At 45.5% G+C, this 18,981-nt stretch overlaps 1 protein-coding gene across 1 annotated transcript in view; it reads right to left on the bottom strand.

Annotated features, from left to right (window-relative positions):
• The window catches only part of LOC119456868 (obscurin), a 268,352-nt gene that overhangs the window by 5,919 nt on the left and 243,452 nt on the right, over window positions 1-18,981 (bottom strand). Inside the window, exons 3-4 of the mRNA XM_049669463.1 lie at window positions 7,832-8,011; window positions 5,419-5,530 (exon numbers count right to left, since the gene is read on the bottom strand). Of these exons, the coding sequence (XP_049525420.1) occupies window positions 5,429-5,530; window positions 7,832-8,011 (282 nt within the window). The 3' untranslated portion in view covers window positions 5,419-5,428. The remainder of the gene's footprint in view (window positions 1-5,418; window positions 5,531-7,831; window positions 8,012-18,981) is intronic.

The following is an 18,981-nucleotide window of genomic DNA, read 5'->3' as shown; positions in this document are numbered from 1 at the left end:
TGTGTAAATGTTAACAGTTAACTAGCCTCTATCAGTCGCGTTGCTGAAATCTGTGACTCCACTGATGACAGTTTTGCGAGAACTTCAAGGTGGTGTCGTGCCACCTGTCTCTTTCTTTGTTTTCTGGTGTGCAACTTTCCTGAACCTGCGCTCTCGATAAAAGTGCACTTCATTGGTATTGGGTTCTGCAATCTGCCGCTATTTTTTTTTTTTTGACCGCATGGTTTTTTACCGAACAGTATATTATGGTTAACTAAATGCGTGCAGGCTTCTTCCGTGAAAAAGCTGCGCAAAATGCCCGTGGATCTATCTCATCGTCCATAATTATACCCGTTTGTGGGCTGGTCTGCCGTTATTGCTTTATCCATTTTCTTTAGTGCCACTTCAAGTGCGCTCGAAGTCATTTAACATTATGTTATCTATAACGTATCCCGAAGCAACACACGGGCTATCAGAGATGCTTTTAGAAGACGGCTCCGGATTAATTTCGACCACCTGTGCGTCATTGGCGTGTACGTAAATTTAAATGCACGAGCATTTCTTGCATTATTCTGGCCCCACCGGAAGGCGGCCGGGAATCGAATAGGCGGCCCTGTGTTTAGCCGCAGAACGTTGTAGCCTCTGAGCCACCGTGACCTGTCTTTAAGTGATTCTGCGGCTGTGATATTTGCGGGTGGGCCACCCCTTTATTGAGATTTGCTTGATAATTCCTGCTGTCTGTAGGCACGAACTCGTGTACTATATTTCTTGTAGTGTTAACTCTGTATGCACGTACGCATGCATGCACTATCTAAATATCTGGCACCAACGTAGTCTGACATATCCACAGGCATATGACTGAAGGTCACCACCTCCTTTTAGATTGCCCACATCACGACACACCAAGACGCCGACTTAAATCAACTTTAATGGCATTAGACCGCAGACCTTTCAGTTTAAGGAAACTTTTAGGCCCTTGGTCAACAACGGCCATGCAAAAGAGCGTTCTAAAAGCGTTAACATTTCTCGAAGAGAGCGGCATTGTTGGCCGTTATTAACGCTTATAACGTTCCTTTTATTTCAATGTCACTGTATATGTATATGTGTTTGTGGATTATGTTTATTATTCTGTTCTGACTATATGTGATAATGCACTTACACGATGTGTGCACCACCCGCTGATTAGAGACTGTATTGTAAGGTGCCATTATTATTTGTATTCTTGAGACTTTCTTCTGCAGTGCCGTGGAGTGATTGAACTTCAATGCATGTACCACGTTTTTTTCTCTCCTTTTTTACGTTGTCGTGTTGCTGTGCAAAGTTGCTTGTATGAGAAGGTTATTTGACATGTATTCTTGTACGTTGAACCCTGTACGTTGTAGGTTAGACCCATTCCAGAGCTAAGGAGTAGCCGGCGCCTTATTTGTGCGTCAACATCTCCTTATATCATATCAATAAAAAAAAAAGAGGCGTGCGTCAGCGACTTGAAGCGCCTCATTTTTCTTGGCGCTCTTTGGCAATACCTAGCCCTTGCGCCTCTAAACATTGTACATCATACTCACGCTCCTAATTTTCTTGACCGTTTCAGCGTCGGTTTTGAGAGCGCAGCTCTTAGGCGCCCGTTCCTGCGGCTAGCGTCGGCGTCCCACGTAACCGAGCGAACGAGCACAGCGAAGGATGAAAGAGAACGTGGAGCGCAGCGGGGGATGAAAGACGGCGATAGCGAAGAAAGTGCGAGGAGGAAAGCTGAGGAGGAGGGTGCAGCGGAACCATGAGGCGGAAAGCGGAGGAGGAGGGCATGGCGAAAGCGTGAGAAGAAAACCGTAGTTCCGCACAAGACGGGCTCTAGAGCCCGTCTTGTGCGGAACTACGGTTTTCTTCCTACTCTGGCGCCATCTCGTAGCCATCGTTGCGGCGACGATGGCTACGAGATGGCGCCAGAGTAGCGCGCGTCGTCTGTTCACCGATGACGCCAACGATACCATATATGGAAACAAAGCGCTGCATGAGCGGAGGTCTGTTTGCGGCTGCTGCTGTGAATCGCGCCCACGCGTCACCACGCGCTGCCTCTCGCGATCTCCCGATTAGCGAGGCAGTCGCGCCACACTTCGCTTCGTCTGCAACCTGCCGCACGAGAGATTTTCCGCGCCAGCCAATATATCGTGAAATGAAAACATATAGGGCTGCGCTCAAATTTCGCATTAGGGAGTATCGCAATCATCGGTGAAGTTTCTTTTTTTTTTTTGGGGGGGGGGGGGGAGGGGGATTAACACAACCCCCAGTGTCGCTTGTTTTTGTCGAATAAAACGAACAGAACGGCTTATTTTTGGTAAATTATAGATTTTTGGGTTTTTACATGCTGAAACCACGATCTGATTATGAGGCACGCCATAGTTTAGACTCCGGATTAATTTTGACCGCCTGAGGTTCCTTAACATGCACCCAATGCAGATACATGGGCGTTCTTGCATTTCGCCCCTATCGAAATGCGGCCGCCGCGGCCGGGATCCTAGCAGGGCAATGCCAAAGCCACTAAGCAACCATTACTTTTGGTTACGCATAAGGGGAAAATGACACGGATAATGGCGAATGTACCTTTGTTATGGTCCTCACATTCCTATCGTCGTTTCCTATATCCTACGTATAGTTTCATTTTTGACGGGCACGCGCTGAAACGTACTGGCATGTCAGTGAAACTGAAAGGGTTAATATTTGACTATCAAACGTGGTAATATTTTCATGTGGTAATTTTCCTATGAATAATTCATTTTTCATTAAGCTTTGGCCGTGCTTTTTTTTTCTTCATTTCGATTTCACTTTGCGTTATACACTGCCGAAAGCCCGAATTAATCAAATGTCTTGTTTGAGTTACGCGGTTTCAGAATGCGTTGAGTGCATAGCGGACCAAATGAAACTGCGAGTTTTGTTTGAATTAACCGGAGTTTTGAGTTTTCGAGATTTGATTATGGCGACTCAGCTCTACCTAACTTACGCAAGGTTTCTGCTTAAGGGGCGACGGAGTTTTGCAATCGAATTATTGAGAGCATCGCACGATTTGGCTATCATTGTGCCGAGGGGACTTATCGATCAAAACAGAACCGGGATTGTGCGGCGAAGCGCTTCGAGGCTCTTAATTTGGCAAAAGAAAGAAAAAACAAAACAAAGAAAGCAAAAGGAAGCGAACAAGAGTTCCTCTCTTACGTCGTTCACCATTTGAAGATGGACGCTCCAGAAAGCAGATGAAAATTCAATCAAAGCAGACAGCCAGCAATCTCTCTCTTACTCTCCAAATTTCCCCTCCCCGCTTCTTTTTTTCCTTGAATTCGATGAAACGTTTTGTACTGAGCTCACGTCGCGTATATAGTGCGGGGAGCGCATGGTAACAAAGGCTCGTAATGAAAAAAAAAAAAAAAAAAAAAGAAGAGCCGTGAGGCCCAACAATCGATCTGACACAGAGTGGGCCGCCACTGTGCATCTTCCCGGCGTTCCGTGGGAGAGAATGCGTGCATGCTATCGGCAGTGCTGATAATAAGAATCGAGCTACGTGATGTGGTGGCCGCGATCTTGCCAAAAAAAGCTTGATCAGCGTCACCGATGAACTGCACCCCCCCCCTCCCCGCCATCTCTCGTTTCCCTTTCCCTTTCACTGTTTCTGCCAACCGCTTCCGCCATGAGCAGGTCCTTCGTTCCCCCGTAACCCAGCACGTCCTATTTTCGTACGCTTGAAAGAGATCCCGATCTGTGGAAGTACAACGTAGTCGGGGGGAACATCGAAATTCGTCGAGAAGCAGAACGGGACGACGTGCGAATGAGACCGCTGTGAAACAAGGTAAGGTGTTGACCCTCGTACTGTTGGTGGCTTCAAAGGATGGTCTCGGGGTTCTGCGACACCGCTATATAAAGAGTTGCAATACTGCTTTAGAAGCTCTATTGCTATGATAAGGGAGCTCTAAATGTTACAGTCGACAATCATCAATTGCCTGTTACTGGAACGGCTCGTAGCACGGCTTAGTTGCTGCAGTAACGTTACCGATGTGTCGTGAAGCGACCAAGTCGTGTATTTCTCAATGTGTGGCACTTTCTTGGAAGCCACGAGACGTGACATGTCGCTGTAGTTTGCATAAGAAGCCGAAACACGCAGCCACAAACGGTAAGCGTTGCTTCCTCGCTTGTTGCTAGTTTTGTTTCCCATATATGACGGTCGTTTATCTCTTAAGGCTCGACGTACGTGGCTTTGTGCCGAATGTGTTTTGGCTGATGATGAAGCAATGAAACGAATTCGATCGAAGAGCAGAAAAAACCAATGCCACCAACTGAATAAGTATTTAATCGGTCAAGGCCGACTCTTTCATAGCCTATCGAGTAACTATAGAAACGGCGGTCCTGAACGGCAGCTTACCGTTGTCTTAAAAACTACAAATAAGTGCATCGTACCAGTGCAAACCTATAGGAACAAAGCTTACAGGATAATGAAGGAACTTGAGAAGAAACTAAGGACCGCGCAACGGGAGCGATGGAACAGCAGATGGTAGTGACCTGATGATGGTAGTACGGATTATACGGCTAACGGCTCTAACTGATATTATAGTTAAAACTCTGATGACGAGAGATAATTACTCAGGTGGTGTGATGAGATTAGAAAATTTACACAGACGTATGTAGCTGATAGAGATGGCAGACAAAAGACAGGGGTAATTGGAGATGTCTCGGAGAGGCCATCGTAAAATTAGGCTGATCATTGGTGGGGGTGATCATTGTTATGGTGACATACATATTGTAAGCAATCCGCGGGGGATCAGTGTATCTTCACGTACTCCTTACTCACCCGAAACAATTACCACAGAATCATTAGCTTGAGTGGTTTAGGGGTACACGTATCCTTTACACGCAAATTACACGCATCCATTAGTCAAAGCCTGTGACTTGCGACGCATGCGCATAACAACCTCTGAGTCGGTAAAGGGACATGGCTCGCACGTGCCGTCGCCACTGTCAACATGCAGTAGGCATCGCGCAACTTCTGTCGTGAACTTGGAGTCGTTATTTTACGCGCAAGAGTTGTACCTCTGTTTGCCTCTTTTAAACACAAAGCTGTGCGTTCGGAGCGGCGTGTCTCCCAAAAGTGAACACGCCATCGCTGTTACTGCGTCGTATTTTAGAAACCCCAGTTCTTTGGACACTCACGCGGAACCATGAAGGCACTTTTCATGTATTTCATGAATACATTTCATGCATACGCGCTACCGCAATACGACTCAGAGGTAGTAACGGACACGTGCGTGGCTGGCGTAGTTAGCATCTCAAAGGCAGCGCGTCATAGTTCTCTATGCGGAAACGTTCCAAATACTTGTTACTGCGCACCGTACGTGAATTTGATCTGTTTGAGAAATAAAGCAATCGAATCGCAGTTGGCGGGTGCCGACAAGTATGTGCGTTTACCTGGCGTTGGTCATTCTGGCTTAGCGCGCGTCTTGTAGCCGCGGAACGTGGCCTGTATCTTGACAGCTGCCTTCGCCAGATCAGGGTCGTTCAGGTCCATGTCCTTAAGCTCCTGCAGGAAGAGGTAAATACATATAGTTATACGTGGTGTGGTGGCAGGAAGCACGCCGTTAGTGCACGGCGACGCGGAAATTGTTAAGCTCGGCCTTGGATAAGTGCAAACAAATGTTTTTTAACTGGCGCTTTGCTAGTATGGTTAATTTTTCTTTTACTCCTTTGTACACGTATACACTTTATTCGGCCGTTTTAGATACGCTTAATACCGTGCTTTATATGCAGTTCGACATTGAGTAAAGTGCACTCTGGGTTAGCAAACGTGTGACTATGTCGCAAAGGGAGGCACGCCTACGGATAATGCTTCACATTATCGTGGTATATAGGCTCGTCACCTTGCTTGATTTCTCTCAATCACTTACATCCCCACTGTCTGGTACGACATCTGTCTAACTGCTTGAAAGTTAAGCTTATTTTCGAACTAAAAAAAAAATGTCGCAGTTTCGCCCGAAAGGCGAAGCATCGATTGCGATAGCAAATCAGTGGACAGCTTTACAAAGTAAGGATAGTAGTTTTATCGGCCGTATAAATTTGTAAACATAGGCACACTAACAAAATTAACAAGCATGGTGTCACGCGCGCACAAGCAAACATGAACGCATCTCACCCGATGACCGCGTAAACTCGCGTTGAAAACGCTGGAGTGAGTAAGCGCAGCAGCAGCAGCGAGCGAATTGAACTTCGTGCCGGCACTCGCATCAACGCGATCTTAGCCCTCGAAAACACAGGGAGGTCGCAGTTCTGCCCCCTCCGCAGATGGCTTTCAAGATATACAGCCGCGCGGGCGGGCGCTCGCGGCGCAGAACGCGCCTCCCCCCCCTCCCCCCGCAGCCTTCCGGCCCGGCGGGAGCGCGCGGCCGCAGTAAAGCTAGGAGTAGGCCCCTCCACTTCCCTACCCTCTCTCCAGAGCGTTTCCATGCGCGCTTCCTTCCCGCTTCCTACCCTTGCGCGCGCGAGCCCCGATTGCCCGCTTACCGTCGCATGCTTTGACTCGCACATACAGCGTACGGCGCGCGGCGACGATATTATCGCCCGTGGACTTTGTACGGAACCTCACGGCGACGACGACGACGGCAGAAATTCGCCTTGAGTGTCCATATAATTGCTATCGCAATAAAACAGCCATGTGGGTATCTTTCGTTGTCCACCGTGTGCCCCAGCTAACGTTAGCCAAGCTGTTCAACGAAAAAAAAAAAGATTATAAGAAACACGGTTCAAGATAAGATCTTAAGACCTACGGTGTTCGGTCGCCATACTTCTGACGACCAAGAACCGTAGGTCTGAACATCGTATCTTGCACCATGTTTTTCTAATAATTTCCCCCCCGTTGAACAGCTTGGCTAACGTTAGCTAGGACACCCTGCCTAGCTACTTACATTATTCAAGCAGCACCCATCGTTCGACACTAGCTCCGGACCTTCTCCAGACTGGGGACCACGCCGGTGACCCGCGAGTGCGGTACACACACAACACACGCACGCGCGCACAAAAAGTGAAATAAACTCTGCGACTATCCAACAACCTAACTGCACGGTATATGTAAGGGAACATACATGTACTAGTATACACGAACATGTGTCTAATTTTCTTATATAATTGGAGAAGTTTACCCGCTCTTGCTCTGGACAGAACTTTGGGAAACAGTGTCATGCCTTGAATATGTATCTTTTTCCCCATAGCACTGAGATGTCCGCACGCATATACAGTTATTTTGTCCGCATTGTATAGAACATTGAAACGTTTTATCTCGTCGTATCCTATATTTATCGCCTTCTGAATTTCTTTCATAAATTGTGGATGACCGATTTGAATTGTATCATGTTTCCCCCACTCTGGTGATCGCTCGTCGGGGCTGCAGTATGCAGTAAGTAAAATAAATAATTGAAGAAATACTTAGTAACGTCAAAGATTGTGCTAGTTGGTTCGACACGATTCATAATGTGACTGCGTGACTTTGGCGCGGGAACGCGCATCACGCGTAAGCAAACCATCTTTCGATCTATCGCAGCAAAGAGTGTCATTTATGAAGGAGCTTGGACATGCAATATAGGCGATAGCAAGTCACGTTTTCATTGATATTTGATGCTTTCCTTGCTTAATCTTTTGTGCCTTGTTTTTATTACGCAGTAGTAAATATATGTCCTCGTCCGAAGGCGCGCTGCTATAGTTTGTATCACGGAGAAGTACGCCAAGTTAGTTTTAGTGGTTTGCCGGTCTGCAAAAATAATTTTAGAGCTACGTCCGCATGGTCACGTGACCAAGGAAGAGCGAGCAAGAGGGGACGGATGTTGGTGCTCACGTCGGGCAGTTCCTTGTCGGCGTCGTCCACCTGGTCTTTGGCTTCACCTTCCTGTTCCTTGTCCCCGGGATTCTTGGGTTCGTGCAAAGGGCTCTTGCGGACCCGGTGGCCCCGGAACGTGGCCTGGATCTTGCTGGCCGCCTGGTTTAGGCTCGGGTCGGTCAGGTCGATGTCGGCCAGCTGTTTTCGTCAACGCGGTCATGCAAGCCAAAGGAGAGAAAGAAAATTAGTTGAAATTGCACGCTGTTGAACGGTCAGGAAAACTCGACGTAGGAAACGAAAATGGCATCGGCAAGCGCTATTAGAGGAGGAGGAGGAAAAACATGTATTAAGAGGAAAAAAACGAGCAGCGTCACGTCGGTGATGCCAGACGCAGGCATGAGTTACCCTTGTCACGTCGAAGCTAAATTTTAGAACATAAGGTAAGAACAGGACACAGGATGGGTGCACCGCTTTTGGTGTTCTCACGTTTTATATCTATGTATCTATATCTCTATATCTATTTCTATCTATCTCTCTCTCTCTCGGAACCTCACGGCATATATATATATATATATATATATATATATATATATATATCTGTGCAGGAAAATGGAGTATTTACTACTCTGTAGGCACAGATGCACTACGCAGCAACACCAGACCACAGCACGTTTACGACCCCGAAAGCTGCTGTGTCAGGTCTGTGACATGTATATACACTTCAAACTCCTACATATCTACTGCATTATACTCAAGCGTTTCATGCGCTACCCTATATATATATATATATATATATATATATATATATATATATATATATATATATATTGTCACGTTCTAGGAGAACAGGTGACCTGAAGCGTTGAGTGTCGAGTCTCTGACCGCCAGCTGAACAAACGCAAAGCTCAAGCACCCGCGCGTGGATCGGAGTCACTTCGTCTGCCTCTTCGCTGGCGCCCGTCAAAGCAGGTGCCGGCGCATGGCGCGTGGACTAGCGCGCGTCTTCGGCTTTATAATTATCTCCCACATGTTGCAAGGTGTGGCAATATATATATATATATATATATATATATCCTGCACCAGAATGTGGCAGGATGCATATGATTGGTGTTTGCAGGGATGATGTAAATAAGTCGTCCGCAACGCCACGCGTCAGCCATCAACGTTGCCGTCAGCGTCGTTATAGCCACATTGACGAGAAGAGAGCGGAATACGCAACATCACCTGGATGTAGATGGGGGCCTGGAAAGTGACATTAATGGCTCTCGAGACCGACCCGCTCCAGTTTTTTCCGAGCCTCCGATAAGTGAGCCTTAACGCCATAACATGCGTCATAACGAAAATGACGCACTAAACGAACGAGAACCTAAGAGAAGCAAGGCGGGATAGCGTAAGCACCGATAACGTCTGGGCGTTTACTAAGACATGCAAGGGCTTGCATAAGCTTTGCGATCATTACACCAGGAGACGGTACGAGAGCGATATATAACGATTTGATGGTCCTCTCCGTCATTCCGTGTCGTGAAGCGACTATACTGGCAGTTCTTAAGAAACGAAGTCAGTTAATATAGGTTTATAAAACGAAGCACCAGGCTGGGAGTGGGGACCATTAAGAAAATAACACGCTTAGTCGTAGAAAAAATAAAAAAAAGAGGGGAGGGGGTTATATTAGACGAAATTCCCGAGTTACGTTCCTTTTCAACTCTGCAAGCCCTCTTTTTTTGAGAAGCGGTCGTAAACCAGTTCCGAGCCATCATTGCAGCGGATGGGGGAGGCATATCAGTCTTTGGCGGTGCAGAACCGAAGAACAGTGAAACAAAAGAGAAGACAACAAAAACAACGATCAAGTTGGACCCCGTTGTGTAGATCCCATCTGCTCGTTTGTCTCTCAAACAATGCGCGAGTCTGTTTTTCGCTCGCTTTTATGCTGCGAGCGCTTAAATATAGGCGCCCGCGAAAGGAAACGACCGCGCCGTATCGCTTCGACGTGATGCACAGTAAAGTCCATGCACAGTCGGGGCCTGCGGTTACCACCTCATTCTTTTCGGACGTAATTTGGCGTGCGCCGCACGCAGTTCCGCTCGCGTCGCTACCACGTGACTTCCGCTTTTGTTTGTTTCACGCGTCACGCTCGTTGGCTGGCCCCTGACAGTGGGCCTTTGTTTCGTATATTACCGCTTCCTTGTTTATTTTCCACCGGAATGTCCCGCGACCAGAGACCACCCCTGCATGTAGGGAGTAGTGAACCGCAGAACGCATCTATCTGAATTCTTTACGCTCAGCTGGTGAGCCCAGGGCGGGTATAGACGATGCTAGAGTTTATTTCCACTGTTTCTTTGCCTGTTACGCTGCCTCCCTCCAGCCATGTTTTTTATGGAGAATTTCCATCCGCACGAGTAATGTACTCACCAACACGATATCCGTGGGTTCAAAGCTGTCCTGGCGGGCGCAGGAGGCCGTTCGCTGTCAACGGCGTATAATAAGAATGAACCGCGAGCGTTGTTGGTTTTCTCAGCATTGATTGCTGACATAGAGGTTCTGCCTTGCATTCGCCGCGACAACGAATGACTTTGTTTCTGCCAGCCGCCCTAACTGAAATCAATAAAGTCCCTCCAAAGGTTTATATGTGTATGCATATACTTATTCTACGTATGTTTGGCTGTTGTTGTTGTTATTGTCGTTTCTTGTGTCATGTGCGTTGTTTTCTGTGATTTTATTTTTTATTCTTTCTGGCTTAATCCTTTCGTGTGCTTCTGAGGGCGTGTTGCGATGAGCCTGCCTGTTGTACGTTTGCAACTCCAAAATTTAAACATTATTTCCATGCTCGCGCGCGTTCTATAGTGCTTCGACTGGGGCTAGTTGGTGACTGACGGTGAATTGATCCGCTGCAGAGGTGAACACACGCGGACACGGACGAGAAAGCGAGAAAGCGTAAGATCCGTGTTCCTTTCTTGTTTTTTCGTCGGTGCCCGTGCTTGATGTTCACCTCTGTAGTGCGTTATATAGTAGAGCAGATATTTTCTACGGAAGTACGTGTTTGCGGATGATCTGCAATAGCCGTTTGTAGATGTTCGTGCCAACGAAACAGTGGAGCAGTGTCTGATGATTCGTTTCTTGCCTGTTAGCATCCTCACATTTAGTGATGCTAACATTAAACGTTATAGGAAGCTAGAGTGAGTAGAATGAATATTTGCTTGCATATTAAAAAAAAAGCGCGTGGTATCACGCGACGTCCACATAACAAGAGAAGGTCCCTGGAGGAACGCCGAGTGGGAGGGTAGCCTTTTTATGTTTACATTTCACATTCCGTACGAACATCGGCCCTTTTCCCACCATTTATCTTGAGGGTCATTACATTAGAGGGGGGGGGGGGGGGGGAGGTAAAACGCAGAATATGCAACACTTCAGTACAAAGTCAGTCTAAAACACATCTGTAATGGCAAAAATTGCTACGCAGAAAAGCTTATAAGATCTTTAGATCCCTCGTGAGAGGGCATCATTTTTGTCGGCAGGGTAATCTAAAAGTGCACTTATATGGAAGCGCTGCGCGGAGCCAGTTCTTGTAAAAAATTCGAGGTGGATGGAGCGTGTGGCGGGATTATATAACGAAACAACAGCTCTCGCTGGTATAGGGCAGCAGGAGGCGCCTATCGGGTCCGGAACAAAATGTAATCCCCTGTCTCTTGTCGAGCATGGTCGTTGTTCGCGGGCCACAAAAATTTCGCCTTCTCCCTCCCCGCGTTTTCATTTGTTTTTTTTAAATTATTTTTCCGGTGATGCCTCCGCAGTGTGCCTTCAACAATATTACTACATCCTAAGCGCGAAAGGAAATTGTCTCTTCTCAAGTCACGCCAGCTGCTGCTGCAAAGGGATGAAGGCGTTCCTTTCTGGGGACTCATCGCTTCTACGTAACTACTGAAAAACTGGGGGAAAAAAACGAACAAAATAAACAATAAACGGGGGTTCGGAGAAACCTGTGATTACTTCCGAGTGGAAGCACAAAAATAATAATAAGAAGAAAGAAAAACGCGGATGCTGGAGCGCGTGGGCTTGAAACAGTAAACGAGCTTAGGTAAACGAATAAGGAGCAAAGGCGGCGTTATGATCTTCTGACTTTCATTAACGAAAAAAAAAAAGTGAAGATGAAGCTGATTGAACTTTAAAGGTGAGTGAAACGGTCCACGTCGAAGGACGGTGTGGTGATTACGGGGAAGACGATTACGGTGGTAGGTTGAAAAAGTCGTGACTTAGAGGCGTCACTCTGATAAAGGGAAAGAATATAATTTTATTCGTAGAAGTAGATGGAATAATCTCCCACGTCTTCCGGTTGCAAAATGTCACTGCTCAGAAAAAAAAAAGAAATGCCTTCAGGGAGTGTTAAGCAGGTGTACTGAGGAGTTCTGCAGACTGAGAAATGATGGCCGCGTGAGGCTTCAACACATAGCAGTTATTACAAATATTCTGCCGTATACTTTTAGACGTTAACGAGGTCTATGTCCCTTGTATCATCAAACGCGGCATTGATGGCAGACCAACTCGTACGGTTTTCTAGATTCGGCAGCTGCTTCTAATTATTAAAGCCAGGATGTTCGACAGTAATGGTAATGTTTACTGACCGAAATAATCAGGCGGTCGTCATTGGAGAAGATTTGGCAGTCTAATTATAGCAAACCTAACGAAACGAACATAGTTAACATTAAATTTTGAATATCCATCGGCTAGGAAGCCTTGTGATCTTGTTCCTTCAGATGTGACTAGTGAATCGCAGCTTTTTTGAGGGCGCAATCGAAGTTGGCTAAAAATGTGGGGTTGAATTCACAAAGCTTTTCACTCGTGAGAGCAAATTAATTCAGGGTTCGCACACTTCCTTGAAATCATAGAAAACCCTTGAATTTGCAGAAAGGCGATTCACGGGCCCTTAACACTCCGCGAAAATAAATGTGCTCCTTAAATTTCTTGAAAACTTGGGGTTGAGGGCGACTTTTGAACATTCAGAGTAACAAACTCCGCACAGGGGATATGTCATGTACACAGTCTATCGGAAAACAATCCCGGATATTTTAAAAACCTTTTTTAGAGCGTCGCTAACTGATTGCGATTTGGCGTGCCGACAGCCACCAACGACAGGCCTGTTTAAATCGACGTTGCTATCGTCGAGCTTGAAAAAAAGCTAGATGAAGCGACCAAGCTGTGCCACTATTTTGTTGATTTGCTAGTTAATTCACACCGCAGCCATTAGGGCTCCGTTGCCAAGCCCTATGGGCCCTAGAAATGCCTGGCGGAAAGTAAGTGTCAGCCATTTGGCTTCAACACAGCGAGTATCTTTGGCTGAAGCCGGGCACTATATTAACTGTCATACCAGAAGGTGATCGACATCATTATAAAGGGAAAATCAATGTTAGAAAGCCACCTGTAGAGCTTGGAGAGTACTCCAACTTAGCAGCTGCTTAGTTGCAAATAATTGCAGGTAAGGTGATTTCACTAATTGCTAGTGTATGTTTACGAATAGGGTTTGTTTCTCCCTTCTTGAATTTTGGTGATCGGCATCTTTGAAATCCTAGAATTGCCTTTGAGCTTTGTGCTGAATGTTTTGTACGAACCCTGTCAGAGCTGTTTGCCCACGGGCCAACCGCCTTCGCAACTAAGTCCTTCATGATTTTGTCGTACCTCGTCATATAGGACAGTTCTAGCCTAAAACTTTTTTGTGAATACGGGCCATGGTATTATATCTTTCTCAAATCCACACAATCAGGGTTATAAATGTTATCTGTGCCACTTCGAGTGGTATCAGAGGGGGAACGTTTTTTGGGGCTCGTAAATGGTCGCACCAGCCTATAGACATTAGCGAATATGTCAGTCTTATTTCTAGAAAACGCACGCGAACAAAACACATGATGTTCCACGATTTATTTTGCCACAAGGACATGTTTAAAATGAATTTTTTCCACGACTAGTTGCCGAATCAAATCAACTTCCTGTTGCGGTAGAAAACGCGGACACTATATGAGCGTATATACGTTTAAAATTGAATGCATGCATTCATGATATCGATAGTCTTGTCATTGTTCTCTTCTTCATCTTCTGTCTCACTTCGGCTTCACTTCTACGCACTATTCTCATTCACGCTGATTCATCACAATGCTCACGTATGTTTGCGTTTTCCAACGCTGGTTTTGTATCGGTTCTCGCTTTCTTTAAGACGACATATGGTGGCGATTTCTTGGTTTCTTTTTTTTTATCCAGCAGCGTGACAGCAGCCAAGGACCCTGCACATACGACCAGCGGTTTCTTCTTTTAAATAAATAAATAGAAGTGTTTATGTGCTCCCGCCGAACGCACCGTGAATATGCTGGGTTGGAGGTATACCCATAAGACTACGAACAAGGATGCGACTCAAGTCGCACATAACACTGCTTTGTATTCAGAACAGCGTCGGTTCCTCGCTCGACTGGTCATCTTCCCGTCGAAGAGATGCTGTAGTGCGTACCGTCTCGCGAAACTGCAGCGCAAGATCATTGTGTCGATATGCTTTCCGATGCCCGCGGCGCTGCTGGCTTACTTTTCCCCACACAAAGGGTGCAAAAAAAAAAGTATCCCGCATATTGCGAAGACGATGGGATCGGCGCGAATGTGTTATGGAGCCATTGCGTGATCTCGTACGTGGTTGGTTTCGCCGCTACCCGAGCCATAGCAGGGGCTACCCGTCGTCTTGGTGAATACCCCTAGACCACTGCCCTACCTTAGATATAGAAATAAGGATGTAGACTTGCACAAAGGACGATGGCGTGAGGGTAAATTTTGCATTATTATTATTATTATTATTATTATTATTATTATTATTATTATTATTATTATTATTATTATCCGATAACAAAAAGTTTCGGATCTATCAATGAAAATGTGGCGGACAGCTTCAATGATTTCTTCGGTTTGCGCAGATAATGATGGACCCACTGATCCTGTTGTTCACAACAGTGGTCTTGTTTCAATAACAGATTCGGCTTTTCTTCCACCAATGACTAAAGAAGACTTATATCGATTGTTACATCGATCTAGAAAAAGCCGTGCTGTCGGACTTGATGGCATATCAGCAGAAGACATACGTCGCAACGTCAGAGTTCTGGCCGATCCGCTCCTGTTTATCTTTAATAGAATCCTTGATACTTGTATAATACCAGATGCACTAAAGAGAGCACGCGTGATACCAATATTTAAAGGCGGAGATGCATCGAAGCCAGAGAACTATCGCCCCATCTCTGTTCTTCCTTTCTTGGCGCAACTGTTGGAAAGACACGTGCTTGAAACGATTGAGGGGTTCGTCTTAAAACATAACATCTTATCTTCTTCCCAGTATGGTTTCGTACCTGGAAGAAGCACGCATGCGCTTTTTGAAGAACTGTCGGATCTTCTATATCAAACATTCGAACATAACCAGATAGCCTGTGGTCTTTTTTTAGATATATCTAAGGCTTTTGATTCAGTAAGCCACAGTATTCTTTGTGCTAAATTACACAATTACGGGTTTCGGGGACATTTCCATGTATTTATACAAAACTACCTGGTAAATCGGTCTCAGATTGTATGTATTGGCGACCAAAAGAGTTCTTTGCGGTTTCTTAACGCAGGAGTTCCACAGGGTTCTGTTTTGTCTCCGCTTCTTTTTAATTTGTACGTTTGTGACTTGGCACAGGTAACTAATTCATGTACTATTTTCCAGTATGCAGATGATACGTTGCTTGTTTCTAAGCACATGCAGTACGAAGCAGCTGTCGCTTTACTTCAAAGCGACATAAAAAATGTAATGAACTGGTTTCGAAAAAACCGTATAAAAGTCAGTGCTCGGAAAACTAAATTAGTATGCTTCAGAAATCCTTTAAAGGCTGTTGTAACCAGTCAACATGTCTTCCTACACGGTTCGGATTGCATAGACTGTGTTTGTGCTCCAGTACAATATGCGGATAGTGTCAAGTACCTTGGAGTATATTTTGAGACTGACTTATCTTGGAATATTCAAATGGCTCGAATTTGTGCGAGATTGCGTAATGTTGCTTGTGTCCTTTACCGTATAAGAAGTTATGCACCTACTAAGATTAAAGAAATGATAGCACATGCTTTAGGTTATTCGCATATAAGGTACGGCATTTGCTGTTTCTTTAATTGCAGCGGATTTTGGAAACATAAAATTGACAGCCTATTAAAAAGTATACTAAAAAGTGTTGCATACAACCTAACCACGGATAACTTATTTCGAGATTTAGAAATGCCTGATTTCTAGTCCTTGTTTCGTTCGACAATTGTGATGCGTTATTTCTGGAGCAATGATTTCCGAGAACCTGTACATAAAAGTGTTGCTTTGCGTAGACATCCCAAATATGTAGTTCCTCAGACACGAACACGTTATGGAAAAGGACAAAGAAGGTACTATATCCCCCACCTGTTCAATAACCTTCCCAGTGCAGTAATGGATCAGACAAATTTGTCGGGATTAAAAAAGGCCCTCAAGGCAATGATAGAATAAGTTTCACATGTATCAGGTTTATTTTGTTGTGTGGTTTTTGCCAACATGAATGTAAGAGTGTTATTCACGCTGCTTTCATGATGTTTTTTTTCTTCTTCGATAGGTTATAACGTTGTGCACATCGTGTGCCATGTTTACTCTGTTTTAATGGTTGTTATGTGCTACGTGTTTCATTTGAACATTAAGTATTGTTTACTTGGCATGTTTACCTGTGATACGTTTTCTCATTTTTTTTTTTTAGTTTGACATTTGGTGTGTAATAAGGTTGCATAAAGCTTTGCCCTGACTGCCAGGTTCCTGCCATACAAGCCCACGGAAGGCTTCGGCAGACCTCGCACAATGATATGTACAAATTGATTGATAATAAAGATTATTATTATTATTATTATTATTATTATTATTATTATTATTATTATTATTATTATTATTATTATTATTATTATTATTATTATTATTATTATTATTATTATTGTGTGCAATAGCATGGTTCACGCAGCATCAATTGTAGACCACGTTCGAATCGATGTTCGAACGAGCAAAAAAATTCAACGCGTGTTATTGCTTCCGTCTCTTTGATATCGCGTGTTTCACTTCGCGTCACCGGCTTCTATTAACTCCTTCTACTTAACTTCATCTACGTCTTCTACCAGATCGGTTCTGGTTCATGACTACAATGCTCACGCACGTGTGGTGCTCCTGTATAAAGGAACACTATTCTTGCGAACCGCGGAGAACGACCTAACGGCTGCCTCGTAAGTCACGGTACAGTTTTCTTTCTTTCCCCTCACAAGTCGTTAGATCGTAGGTTTTCACAGGGAAATGCTCTCGTTTCTAAATCAGGCTGAGAGCCTTTTTCCCCTTATGTTTCTCGCGTGTGTTTTATCATAGTTGGCATGACGGCGGGGTGATCCTCTCCTGGGATCTGCTATACAGCGACGATGATGTCGCGGACGCAGGCATGAAATCTGTATGATGGCTGTGGCTGTGAAAAAACGAACAACCAGCGTTGGATTAACTAACAAACCTGGTTTGGCCAGGTCATGTGGCGCCACTGCATACTGTCCGGCCGGGTGCAGCGCTCAGGGGCGTGCAGCTGGGCAATGAAGCTGGACGTGTGTGAAATGGCAAATAATTATTAGTCAAAAAATCTAAAGGGTGCCCGGTCATGGCACTATGCGCTGAATACAGAAAACAAACAAGAATGGGAATTTGTAGAAGGGTGCCTAGGGTGGGCCACCGGGGCCCGGGTGCCGCTAACCCTAGTGACGCCACTTCTCGGAACTCGTAATACGTGTACGTGTCGGGGCTATCTTACTCCCTGGTCGGGACTCAGTATAGTCTGTATAGAGTGTGGTGCAAGCTGTCCTAGTTCTTTGTCGTTTTATATTCCAGCGACTGTATGTGTACCTAATTTACGCTCTTTCCTAACTCCTCTTTAGATTTTCGGTACCTGTGCCGCTATTTCTTGCATTTAAATAGTTTGTTTTATTATTACTCCTCCGTAAAAAGGAGTAGCCGTCACTACTATAAGTGATTAAAGTACCTAATTTTCATTTTGAAAAAAAGAAAGCAAAAGAAGAGGGTGGAGGGGGGAATAGGAGCTTTGGAGTGCCAGTTGTGCTGCAGATGCCCCTAACATGGGCCTCGGCAACAAATATCATCACGCGCGGGGAGGCCCCGAAACCTTTGACAGAAACTGTACGTGGTACTTGCGGCGCGCCTGATATCTATTCACGCCCGCATGTTTGTGTGTGTGTACAACCAACTCCCGAGAAAGCAGAGCATACGCGACTGTAATGCTCGTCACATCCGGCTTCTCCGCAATAAGCCTCCTTGTGTAAGGAAGCCCGCTTCCGTGGCTTACTTGCTTTAGTGGCGACAGCTTTCGTATGGGAACTGTTTGTGTGTTCGTGCGAGTTGAGAACGTTACAACGGAAAGTGTAAGCGTCGTTATAATTAAAACGCTTCATGCGCTCTTAAATTAGCAGCGGTACGTCAGTGTAAATTGAAAAAAAAAGGTCCTATCGATCTTGAGACTGACGCTCAAATGATTGCACTACGAGGACATCGCGTGACTGCCTCCGCTAAAGGTACCTAACACGTCACGAAGTAGTGCAGTGGAGTGCGACTGTGTCGCATGGTGGGCGTTGATAATGACTGCGGCGCACGGCAGCGCGGCAGTTAACTTGAAAGTCGTGCAATGCTCAGTGAAGGCAGATTTGGTGCATTCCAGGACAAAAGCTCCCGGGACGTGTCTTTGTCCTTCAATGGAATTACCTGACTAGATGATTGTGATGACGACAACTATGATAATTTGTTAAAGTGAGCACATCGGAATGAATCGAAGGGAGCACACGCGGCAAATTTAACTCGCACGTTACGGTAACGAGACCAGGACTTCATCTATTTTTTTTTCTTATGGGACGGGAAGAAGGAGGGGTAGGGGAGGGCGGACAAGAGCAAGATCGGGCCAACAGATTGTTCCCAGGCTTGTCCTGCCGGTTGAATAACGGCATGAGCTGGCATTAGGAAGGTGCTTGACGAATATCTCTCCTTGTGCGACACCCCGTTACAAAGTGAGTCGCCGATCTGTAATAACATCGCGGTTGGAATGAATCTGGGAAGGAGACCAGAAACGTTCTTCCTTAAA

The sequence above is a fragment of the Dermacentor silvarum genome, chromosome 6, assembly GCF_013339745.2.
Source record: "Dermacentor silvarum isolate Dsil-2018 chromosome 6, BIME_Dsil_1.4, whole genome shotgun sequence".
In the NCBI taxonomy this organism is placed as follows: Eukaryota; Metazoa; Arthropoda; class Arachnida; order Ixodida; family Ixodidae; genus Dermacentor; species Dermacentor silvarum.
This window is presented reverse-complemented; position numbering and strand designations above follow the sequence as displayed.